Source organism: Cervus elaphus, chromosome 5 (genome assembly GCF_910594005.1).
Source record: "Cervus elaphus chromosome 5, mCerEla1.1, whole genome shotgun sequence".
Classification (NCBI taxonomy): domain Eukaryota; kingdom Metazoa; phylum Chordata; class Mammalia; order Artiodactyla; family Cervidae; genus Cervus; species Cervus elaphus.
Window position 1 is genome coordinate 107949536 of NC_057819.1, and position 12748 is coordinate 107962283.

General features: G+C 38.3%; 1 protein-coding gene and 1 non-coding gene across 10 annotated transcripts in view; both read left to right on the forward strand.

Moving 5' to 3' along the window:
* Nucleotides 1-12748, forward strand: part of SPAG9 (sperm associated antigen 9) — a 154426-nt gene that overhangs the window by 72929 nt on the left and 68749 nt on the right. For 6 of the 9 annotated variants that reach the window (XM_043904127.1, XM_043904129.1, XM_043904131.1 and 3 more), the window contains exon 5: nucleotides 5590-5740. In XM_043904127.1, the coding sequence (XP_043760062.1) occupies nucleotides 5590-5740 (151 nt within the window). Of the gene's footprint in view, nucleotides 1-206; nucleotides 579-5589; nucleotides 5741-12748 lie in introns of those variants that run through there. The other 3 variants (XM_043904134.1, XM_043904135.1, XM_043904136.1) reach the window with 1 other exon arrangement.
* On the forward strand, nucleotides 10031-10119 carry LOC122695927. Its single transcript, XR_006341657.1, has one exon. It is a non-coding gene; the product is annotated as a small nucleolar RNA SNORD86 (small nucleolar RNA).

The following is a 12748-nucleotide window of genomic DNA, read 5'->3' on the forward strand; positions in this document are numbered from 1 at the left end:
TTTTTCATTTCTCCTGTATAATTGGTTTGAAAGTCCTTTTTGCTACAGAGAGACATGTTTGAAAGGGTTAGCCAGACTTCTGTTTGATGTAGGAGTGTGAATAAATTATGTAGATCTCCAAGCATTGTAGCCAATGAGCTAAGCCAGGCCTCTTAGTGGGGAGGAAAATAGTTAATAGGCTGGCCTCTGCTCCGGATTGCTGCATAAATGCTAGGAGCAGCAGCTCTATGGTTATGAGGCGGTGAGAGCAGGATGACGTCAGCGCTTCGGAGCTGCAGCAGGATGGAGTGGAAAGCTGCTGCTGATGGCATTGTTTTTGTGGCAGCAGCTGAATGACAGAGCCTCACTACAAAGATACCCTTCTGGCCCCTGTGTAGGCCTCCTGGTTCGGGTGTTTCACCATGCCAGCACAGCGCCATGAGTCCTGGATGCATGCTGCTGTTTGTGTTTGGCTTTGTTGGCGGGGCGGTGGTCATTAATTCTGCTATCTTAGTATCTCTCTCCGTTTTGCTGCTTGTGCACTTTTCTATTTCTACCGGAGTGCCAGCTTTGACGCAGAACCTACCAAGGATACTCAGGTACTTCAGTCTCTCTTAGAAGTCCTTTTCTGGTTGGTTTTTCTTTTATGTTTAGCTTTATGGGTCTTCTTTGTAACCATTTATGTTGCAGATTGAAACAATGGAAAATGGCCTGAAGCTAAGACTTCTATTCTTATATATATTTATAGGCTATTGCTTAGGGATATGCTTTGTGTTTGGAAACCACCCACTTAAGAAAAGGATTTTCAGATCGTGCTTATACACAAATACAAGGTCAGAGTGGTCTTGTTTTAAGCAGAGGGTTCAACCAGTAAAGGAAAACAGGAGTGGAGCATTGGGTCCAAATTCACACAACCGCTCCATGAGAGCATCTGAGCACTTAGAAGCAAGTAGCTTTATGGTGGGACTTGTAGTTGATTAGACACAGGCATAGGTGTTTGTTTTGTTCCAATGATCCTTTGACTGTTGGAGGTTCAGGCATCCTTTTTGCAGTTTTTGATAGCAGTTCATGGGAACTGACAATGTAAATATTTTCCTCCTACAGCAAAACATATTTGAAGTGAAAGGATTTAAACCTTTTAGGGCAAGGAATTCATTTTTTCTCCCAATTATTTATGCATCAAAGTTGGAAAGCTTTACAAAGCCTATTCACTATTGTTTTGTCAGATGTTGCCTTTTCTTTGTGGACTTGGGTCACAGATATCCATGCCTGCTTGTGGGGATATCATTAATCTCTGTAGCTTTTCTTCTGGTCACTCTACTTGCATGCTGCAAGAACCATCTTCTGCATTTTAGAGGTTTAATGTTGTGGTTTCTTTTGTTTTCTAACTCACCAAGATAAAAATTTGATTTGTTGAGATTTCTGCTTCGTGTGTGGTTTTTAAATGAAGGTTCATAATGTGTAGCTTTTATTATATAAATGTTTACTTAAAACTCAACTCCTAATTGTGGACTTAAAGAGAAATTAAAGTAGTAAATTCCCTCATCCTCATGTTCAACATTAGTTTAAGATCCAGATGAAATTAAATTTCATCCGTGGTCTTAAAACTTGGCCATTTATTTATTTTTTTCCTTATTTTATAAAAACTGGGAGCAATCTTATTGCTTTGTGTACATTTTAGTACATAAAGGATTTGTGTGTCTGTATATATAGGCTTTTAGAAAATTGAAACACAAGAACATATAGACTATTAAAGTAAGATTAATTTTAAAGGGATGTCCTAGGTTTCAGTTCCATCTATGAAGCCAGTACTGTGCAGTGGATAAGAGGTTCAGAGTTGAACTTGCAGGCTATAAATGCTCTGCCACACATGAGCTATGGGACTTTTGGCAAATTAATCTCTGTATCCGAGTTTCCTCCTTTGAGCTTCTTACCCCATTGAGTCATTTTAAAAATTACATGAGATGATTATTTTGTATTTAATCAGTTAAAGATAGATTGTAAATTAAACAAGTAAATAATTTTCATAATCATTTATATTTACTCCATTTTTAATAAAACTATATCAGCTCTAGCTATTTTATTCATAAAATAACTTATGATTAAATTCAAAGAGTTTCTTGATATAAAAGTTGCTGTTGATCTGAATGAAGAAAGATATCAAAGTCTTTAATATTAAGATTGGCTTCCTAGTGGTGCTAGTGGTAAAGTACCTACCTGCCAGTGCGGGAGACTTAAGAGAGGTGGGTTCCATCCCTGGGTCAGAAATATCCCCTGGAGGAGGGTGTGGCAATCCAGATCTCCAGTACTTTGGCTGGGGGAATCCCATGGACAGGGAAGACTGATGGGCTACAGTCCATGGGTGCAAAGACTTAAACATGACTGAAGTGCAGTTGTCAAGAAGTAATAGTTCCAGGGAATGTACATGGGTCTTGGAGTCAAAACAGGCCTGACTTTGAATCCCATGTCTTCCAATTACTAGTGCCCAGAGTCTCTGACCATCACTTTTCCTAATCTGAAAACAGGGAAAATAATTCTTACTTCCTTGTGAGGATTAAAGGAGGATATGTAAATAAATCATCCATTTTAGTGTTTGCCACATTGGTGGGTGTTGAACAAATGTAATCTTTTTACTGCTCTTTATGCATATGTATAGTAGATTTTATTAATGATTATTTGTTTTAAATAATAAAAATATTTAAAGACATATTTGCAAAGTTATGCACATAGGTAACATTTAAATAACCAGTTTAAAAATGGATGTATGGCAGTTTAAAAAATAGATGTAATAAGAATTCTGATGGCTGCTTCTGATATTTTTGTTTCTTGACAGTAGTAGCATTGTTGAAACACCTAGCGTTTAAATCTGCCACTTGATATTTTCCCACATGTATTTTCATTCTTTGGTTTCTTCTGTGAGTTTTACTGAAGCATTTAATATATAGTTAAATATATAGTTAGTTTATATTTATATATAAATATATAATATATATTTAATATATAGAGTATCAAATATACATACCAATATAGTACAGGACCTAATGTTCTCTTTTCAGGGTTTCCTTTTGAAAATAGGACTCTAATTAACATGCATAATTATATGTCCTTCTCCCTCCCTCCCAAGTCAGTAAAAAAAAAAGAGGGAAGAGTGGTGTGTAGTAATACTGTTTTTCCAGAGTTGAAACAGTATAACCCAGAACATCACTGACCCTCTTGACAGCTGTCAGTTTCTGAGGAAAAGTTCTCTCTCTGTAGAGCAGTTTCTGGAGGAAAATAAAAGCATGTAAAGGTTTGAATTCTACTCGTATTTTGGACTGTAGATTTTGTAGTTAACAGAAATGGGAAAGTAAAGCTTGGACTCCTAGCTGACTCCTTCCCCCAGTAATTTTACACTTTTCCAGTATTTGACATGTGTGAAAATGATTGTGTTATCATTCATAAATTATGACTGGCCTGTGTTTTTATTTCTGTTGGCAGTGTGATAAATTCGAATAAAGTTTGTATTACTTTTCTTTGCATTTGGGATCAGAGAGCTTTCCATTAAATTCCATCTGATTAAATTCTTGATCACTTTTTTGCTTAAGTCATCAAGATATGTTAAAAAGAATAAGTAATCTAGTAAGTCTAAGATCCTTAGATTTTCAGTTCCCAGAATAAGTTGCCTGTCCCAAATTTCCGGTCATTGTCACCATCGTTTGATGAAGTAAAGGGCGTTTTAAAATCAAGCAGAAAAGATGGGGGAAAGGGGTGAGTCATTCTCAAGAAAGAACAGGTTCTACAATAAGTGGAAACATGTATGTGTATAATGTGTTCTGTATTATTCAGTAAGGATATAATAAATAATGCCTCTTTTTGCTGTGGATTTATGAAAGTTTTTTTTTTGCTGAACCAGCAGTTGGGAATAACTTGTATAAACAGAGTAGCTGACCGCTCTGTTATTTGGTGGTTCTGGCAGGTCATAAAGACAAGCTTAGATTTGGTTTTAAAATGTAACCTTTTATTGTGCTGCCTATGTGTGTTTGAATTTTTCTCCCAAATCAAATAGGAAAAGTACCCCAAGTGTGAAGAAGTGATAATAGTTAACTCTGATAGAGAAAAGTCCTGTTCTGTTTCTTTGTGCTTACAGCTTTAATAGAATACAATCTCTCAACCCTTTTGCTTCCCCTAATCTTTAAGGTGTTTGACAGTTGTACTAATTCTTCCTGATTGTTATTAGAAATGAAAGCAATGTACCCTTTGTGTTCAATGAGGGCACATTTCACAAGTGGCTTAAAGTTTCTTAGTATAAAGATAAGCTTACAGAATAAAGATTTATTTAGCAAAACTGAATATTTCCCAACTTTTATGTATAACCTTAGTGTTCCGGTTCTTATACAATTTTACCAGAAGCTCCAAACCTTTAGTGTCTGGTTTCTAACGAATTTCCATTTGAGTTAATGACCCAGGAAGAACCAGGCTTGCTTCTACTCTTTAAAAACCCTTTGTATTAACAAAGGATGTGTTTCTCTCTCAAGTTCTATTATTAAAATTGAACCGCTTATTCACTGAAATTTCCCACAAAGCATTGGAAACTCTACAGTTTTTGATAGAATCTTTGGGCATCCTTGTTTGGAAAAACTGACAGTTGTATTGTCATACATACTGTGATGAAAAGGAACTCATACAGAAAAATATGAGTTCCTGTAGAAAAATACGGTTTTCCTACTTTAGGGGATAAAACTCTAGGGGCAAAAAAAGCCCAACCTAAAAGCTGAGAATTATGCTTTACTCAGGGACGTTTCTAAGGATTATAGTCCATCGGGGCAGCCTCTCAGATAGCTCTGAGGAACTGTTCCAAACAAGCAAGGGAGGAACTCGGATACTCAGGAGTTTTTGCTAACTACAAAAGACAAACCTGTCAAGTTAATGATTTTAGTGCTTTTCTATGCTTGGGAAGATAGAGGAGTCTGGGCTCACTGAAATTATTTCTTTGATATGCATCTTAACCACCTAGGGTCAGTATCCCGTTTTTCTCCATCCTGAATTCCTCTCAGGGCACTTCGTCCAGACTGGCTACAGTGGCTAATGGCTGAATGGCAGACAACATTCTATTCTTTCTTGATTGAAATGGCAGGCAACATTTTTTAGTACATGTTCTTTTGACTATTTAATCAGTAGGCCTGATTTAAACCATGTATTCATTTTCCTCAAGGCAGAAAAAACATACCCTAAAAAGACTTGGGTAAGTATTTAGGGATTAATATGAGAAATTGGAAAGCCTAGAGAAGCAGGAGTGGGGGTCGTTTGCAGTTCCCTAGGGCTGACCTAAGCAAGAATGAAACTGTAGCAGCTCCCCTTGCTGTGAAATCACACCATAGACTGCTTTCTGAGTAACTTAAGATTTTCTAAACTATTTTTTTACTACCTTTCTTAATTGATTTCTTGGGGCTTAATTTAAGTTCTGAGACTTCATCCTTTCTCTTTGGTAAGTCTACTTGTTCAGATAGGCACACAATATTATTTAAGAGTGATGACTCTAAAGCAGTGACAGCCCAGGCTTATTACTTACAGTCATGATGAATAAAACTTAAAAATGAATTAATGCTTAGTTCTTCTGCCCTCTCCAAATAGAAAAGAACGTCCTATATCATTAGGGATTTTCCCTTTACCTTCTGGAGACGGATTGCTTACACCTGACACTCAGAAAGGTGGCGAGACCCCTGGATCAGAACAATGGAAATTTCAGGAATTAAGTCAACCACGTTCTCATACCAGTCTGAAGGTAAGCTTTATCCTATGAAAATCTTCAGTTTGTTTTATAAGCTTTCTTATCCAAATTGAAGTGCTAGACAACCAGAAGAGAATAAAATGAAATAGTATGTGTACATTTTATTTTGTAAAACTAATGCTTTTTTTAAATTGGAAATGAGCTCTTTCCAAAGAGTTTGTTTTGTATTACTCATTTTTCAAGTTTTGTAGGAAAACAGAGTCAAGCATTGTTACATCTTGATTGTCATACTAATGACCAACATTTCTATTTCATTTAGGCTGTTTCTATTTGATTTACATTATATGAATTTAGGATGGGGTGATCATTGACCCTAACTATGTTTTTAAGAATTGAAAATCATTGCCACCTGAAATCCATGGTTCACCGCTGGGAAGCTTCACAATTGACTTTAAAAAAACAAAAGGAAACGGTAACCCACTCCAGTATTCTTGCCTGGAAAATTCCATGGATAGCGGAGCCTGGCAGGCTGCATTCCATGGGGTCGGTAGCAAAGAGTCAGACACGGCTGAGTGACAGCATAACAGTTTCCTCGAAACCTTCATAAACCAATATCCAAAAGTACAGTGTGTTTAGCTAAAAAGGCCTGGTGTTAGTTCATTATAAATTATATTCTTGACTAAGAACCTGTTACAAAATAAGTTGTAAATATAAATAATAGTATATTCTAAGAGTGGAGATATGCTAATAATTAAAAATATTTGAAGTTATAGTCTATATCTTATAAAGTGGAATATTTATAAAGGGAACAGATTATAAAGGAACCTTGTTATGTTAGAAAATCTACTCTGTCATAAAACAAACAGACCACCTAAATGAATACAGTTGAGTTACTTACATCTTTATCTCTTTTTCTGGTGTCTTTCTCCAAATTACTTATCATGGTTTAAATATTCAGGTAACTCTTTAAAAAAATTTTTTTTTTTTAAATTTATTTGGCTGCAATGAGTCTTAGTTGTGACATACAGGATATTTAGTTGTGGCATGTGGGTCTAGTTCGCTAAGAATAAACCCAGGCCCCCTGCATTGGAAGCTCAGATTCTTAGCCACTGGAGCACCAGGGAAGTCCCCTTAGATAGCTCTTATGATACCTCTAAAATATAAAGTCATTTACTTTATTTTGTTTCTCTCCACCAAGAATGTAAAATCCATGCAGTTTATTTACTGCCATGTCCCTAGCACTTAGAAAAGGTGCCTAGCACATAGTTGTCTCAGAACATGTTTGTTAAATGAATTATTTGTTTTAGGTGCTAGATTCTTTTGACATAATATAAATGGTCTATTTCTCAGCTCTAGTAGGTAGAGGCATTTAGAATCATTTCACTGACCTTTGAAATGTGCTCAAAACAGTAAGAAGTAAATAAATATTTCATAGCTTTGCTCCCACCGCAAAGTATTTTTAACAGTAGGCCTAACCTCACATTTTTTCCATTCTCTGACAAGTTATAAACTGATTAACAGATGGATTTGAACAGGGGAGTCGTGTCCTCCCTAGGGATACTAAGGTAGGTATTCCCAAGAGAGGTTTTTAAAATAAAATCCAGTCTGTTTCTACTGTGGACATGGAGCCAGTAAATGAGATAAAGGCTTAACAGGACTTCCCCCAGGTGGTCCAGTGGTTAAGAATCCACCAGCCAATGCAGGGGAAATGGATTAGACTCCCGGTTTGGGAAGATTCCGCATGCTGTGGGGGCAGCTGAGCCTGTGCTCCACAACTACTGAAGCCTGTGCGCCCTAGAGTCCATGCTCCACAAACAGAGAAGCCACCACAATGAGAAACCTTGCACCCCACAGTTAGAGAGGAGCCCCTGCTTGCTGCAACGAGAGAAAGCCCGCGTGTAGCAACAAAGACCCAATGCAGCCTCTCCCCCTGCCCCAAAAGGGATGAGTTTGTGAAATATGTCTCATAATCAGGACATATTATACTATTTACTTAAGTCTTTGTTATTAGTCAGATGTCTTTCTCTAACTTTGCAAAAGCCTGGGAGTTGGGTGTAGAGTTCACATGTGGATTGCATTGAAGAAACACACTAGTCTTGGTTTCCATGTCTGACAGAAGTTGGACTAGATCGTCTCTATTGTAATGTGCTTTTCAACTTTCATTTCCCTAAGAACTTTGAAGATGACCTAGCTCTATTAAGAGTATGCTCGTAATATTAATTTCACTAGCACTTTTGTGTGTGTGTGTGAAATAAGGTTAAGGTGAAATGTTGTGTGAGAAAACCAGGGAAACTATGGCAGAAGAATGACAGAAAAGGAGATTTGCCCATGATTATAAATTTATGGACTTTTTTTGTTGCTTTATTGCAGATTTCTCACTGTGAGAGAGTTGTAGTCAACAAGGTTATATCTTCAGGTATACTATACCGTTTAATATAAGGAACTTGAGCATCTGTAGATTTTGGTATCCACAGGGAGTTCTGGAACAATCCCCTGCAGATAACAAGGGATAACTGTAATGGAATATCTGCCAAGACTGGTGCACCTAGAAAAATATACATGTTGTTCTTAAAAAACTTAAAAAGAAGTATTTTTGTACATATTTATTCCTTTGTTTATTGTATTCTTGTTGAGAAAATCAACAAAGAAACAAATAAAGCATGGAATTTCAAGTAGTGTTACATACTGTTTTTATAAAACAAAGTAAGGGGCTAGAGAATAGTAGTAAGAAGGGGTAGTTAAGGAGTTTCTCTTGGAAGTGGTGACTGTGCCCTGAGAAGAAGATGCCCAGGCACATGGAAGGGTCGAGAGGAATATGTGCTTCAGGATGGCCAGGTAGCATCTGTAAAGGCCTCAAGGTGGGGACAGACCTTAGCATGTTGGAAGAGTGTGGTTTTTTTTTCTGTTCATCCTATTCCTCTGAAACTTTAATTCTACCTACTGTGCACCAGTGTGCCTTTTTTTTTACAATTATCCAAAATATCCATCTTTCTAAACATGGAAAATTCCCATTCTCTTGCTACATTGTAGCGGCACTTGATACATTTGAATACTCTCTGCTTCTTGAAGTGCTTTTTTTCACTTTGCTCCCAGGATACTTCTCCCCACCCCCTCCCCACTCCCCCCAATTCCCCAGTCTCTGGTATTCTTCACAGGTCCTTTTCCTTTGCTGGTTTTGGACTTCTAAATGTTGGAGTTCTCTAGGGCTTAAAGCTCAGCCCTCTGCTCTACTTAATCTAGGTAACTCAAGTTTCATGTCTGTAAATACCATCCACTCATCAGCTTTCACAAATCTTAATCTCTGACCTTGATCCCTTTCCTGAACTCCACACTTTTGCATCCAGTTGCTTTTCTTTATAGTTTTCCCACATACGCATTTGTATCCTGCTTAGGTTACCACCAGTAGAAGTATTCTGTCAAGGCCAATCTAAATGCCACAGCTTACATTGAAGCTTCACCTGACACCTTTTCGATGGTCCTCAAATCTAGTTTAGAGATCAGTTTAAAGCTGAAAGCAGAAGATTATTATACTGTATCACCAACAGAAATTTTTTTTTTTATTGGGGGGCTTCTAGTGAAATTGGTAAAAAGGAACTTCTTATGTTAAATGACATTTTCTGTTGAAAATGTTTTAAAAATGCTAAGGCTGGGGGCTTCCCTGGTGGCTCAGTGGTTCAGGCCTAATTGGAGATGTGGATGGAGGAGCAGATATACTAGGTATGATAGTTTATCTGAAGTAGTATAATACTGTTTGTAAAATAGACTTTTAAAATGACTTAACCAAACATTTCTTTAAAGTGTCCCTAACTGGGACTTCCCTTGTGGCTCAGCGGTAAAGAATCTGCCTGCCAATGCAGGTGACACGGGTCTGGTCCCTGATCTGGGGAGATGCCACATGCTGTGGAGCATCTAAGCCTGTGCGCCACAAGTACTGAGCCTGTGCTCTAGAGCCCGGGAACCGTAACTGCTGAGCCCACGTGCCACAGCTACTGATGCCCTTGCCCCCTAGAGTCCGTGCTCTACAACAAGAGACGCCACCACAGTGAGAATCCTGCGCACTGAAACTGGAGGGTAGCCCTTGCTTGCTGCAACTGGAGAAAAGCCCAGATAGCTCTGAAGACTCAGCAGAGCCCCAAAATAATAAATAAATAAACAAAAGTTAAAAAGCTAAGGCTGAAAATGGTCAAAAATGTTAGGGTAGGATTGTTCCTCCGACTGAATTATATTCACAAAAAAAGGAAATAGTATGTAGGTTACTCAAGAAGTAAGTAGTTGTGGTTGGAGGAAAGCAAAAGGATATCTTGAGTTGCCAGGGTAAAGGGAAAAGTACTCTTAGAATGGGACATTCACGGTGATGGTTGATCGGGGCTCCGTCACTTATAAACAGGCTTCTTGCTATAGGGTTGATGGCCAGTCCTAGTGTCTGAGTGATTTCCTGGGTCCAGCAAAGGGATCAGATTTCCAGACTCATTTTCCACTCTGCCTTCATTGGCCAAGCAGCTGCCAAGAACAGAAGCCACCTCTCCTAATACCTGGCAAAACAAAGGCAGTATTGCCTCACAAATTGATTGCTTCTCTGAGGTACCCACCAGTGTATTTGGGGAGAAGCTTTGAGAACAAGTTGAGAAGGGACTGTCCTTCTATGTGTAGGAGACTGAAGAGATTCCACAAAAGAAATCTGCATGTCATGAAGGAGGCAATGATTCAGGCAGATGAAGTAGCTGCTGAGATTGCTAAGAAGCTGGAGAAACAGAAGAAACACTTGAATAAGGAAAAGAAAAGGCTGGCTGCGATTGCCCTGGTGTCTTCAGAAAGCAGTAGTGCCCCGGAGGAATGAGGAGACAAGTAAAAGACCCCAAAAGAAGCAAAAGCACAAGCCTGGGGAGGCTCCCCAGGAGAATGGAGTGGAAGACCCATCTTATCACCTCCAAACCAAGAAAAAGAAATCTTTTTTCCAAGGAGGAGCTAGTTAGTAGCGATATTGAAGAGACAGCTGGCTGTAGAAGTCTTTCCAAGAGGAAGAAGTCTTTTCCCAAAGAGGAATCAGTTAATGACCCAGAAGAGTCACGAAACAAGAGGGTCCCCAAAGAAAAAGAGGAAATTCTCTTCCAAGGCAGACCCACTCAGCAGTGGACTTTAAGAGGCTTCTGCTAGCAAGAACAGAAAGTGAAAGTCGCTCAGTCCTGTCTGACTTTGTGACCCTATGGATTTTACAGTCCATCGAATTCTCCAGGCCAGAATACTGGAGTGGATAGCCTTTCCATTCTCCAGGGGATCTTCCCAACCCTGGGATTGAACCCAGGTCTCCCACATTGCGGGCAGATTCTTTACAGGCTGAGCCACAAGGGAAGCTCAAGAATACTGGATTGGGTAGCCTATCCCTTCTCCAGCAGATCTTCCCAACCCAGGACTTGAACCAGGGTCTCCTGCCTTGCAGATGGATTCTTTACCAACTGAGCTATCAGGGAAGCAAGAATGGTGGCTCCAAGAAAAAGAAAAAGCTCCAAAAACTATCCCAGAAATATTAGAATGGACATTTTCCTAGTGAGGCATAACTTGCAGAGATATTTCCCTACGCATTCTCTAGAGCCCTATAAAATTAAAAACAAGCCAACAACAAAAATGGGACAGACTCGGTTGTTTGTGTGCTTAGAAGAAGAGTCCAATGTAAAAAGAAATTGAAAAGGGAATGAAGGAAGATGAATGATACATCAGAATTGCAGAGGGAGGGCCAGGGGAAAGGGATCACGTATTCCAACTGCCATTAAAATCTACTTTACTGATAGAACACCTCACTTTGTCCTAATCTCTTGCCATTGCAAGCAATGCTGAGTTGAATAAACCTTGTACTGGTATTTTGTGCTGGTATTTATAGTTCCCATAAGTGGGATTGCTGAATCAAAGCCCATATTTCAGATTTTGCTAGATATCACCAAACTGCCTGCCAAAGGGATGGTAGCCGTTTGTATTCTCACCAGCTGTGTTGTGTAAGTTCTTCATTGCTTTACAAGTTTAGAGTTCAGATATCTCTCCCTTGTGCCCATATATAGAAAGAGAGAGAACAAAATGTTTTAAATATTTAAACTATGCTATGCATAAAATTGTCACAGTTTTTAGACCTTGGTTGGTATCACTTTGGCAGTGATTTCATAGATTCCACCTAGTTTCACATGTACGCATATGTATGTGTATATATATAGCTAGTGCATGTATATGCACCTGCACATGCCTACAGACATGTGAATGTGCAAGTATGTATATATATTCCAAAAAGGTTATTGCTTTTTCATTTTAAGAGTCTAGGTTGTTGGTTATTAGTAGAATGTGACTTTTAAAACAGAAAAAACAATTTTAGCTAAAAGCAACTGGGTTGGTACCTACTTAGGAAAGTTTTAAAGAGTTCTTTTAAAACTGCATGACTTGAAATACTTCAGTGGAACTGCTTTGAGAAGGTCTTGTTAGCAGGATTTGGTATATAAAGCCAGTGGTCAATGCGTGCTGCATTCTTCAGAGGATGTGCTTAGCATGCAAAACGAAAAATGCCTGAACAGAGCCAGCATTCTTGTTTAGAAGAATTTTCCATCCTCCTCCATTTATGTTTAGTCGTTCCTATTTCTTTAGTTTTCCCAAGCTTGAATCTTTGTATTAGTTAAACCTTACTCTTGTATCTTCTGTGATTAAAGATCCTGTCATAAAATGCATGTATGATTTTACATTTCAAAACAGTTAATGTTCTTGGTTGTTTTCTGTTTTTTTGACTTTTCATTTTGAGACATTTTAAACTTAGAGAAAAGTTGCAAAAACAGTACAGTACAGAGGGAACGATACCCATCACCTGCTGTCCACCAATATTAACTAACCATGATAAGATTATTAAAACTAAAAAATTAACATTGGTACAATACTATTAGCTGAACTACAGACTTGTATTCAGATTCTGCCAATTTTCCCACCAGTGTTCTTTTTTGGTTCCAGGATCCAGTCCAGGATCCCACATTGCATTGAGTTATGTTGCCTCAGTCTCTTCTAATATGTGAGCTTCTCAGTCTTTCCTTGTATTTC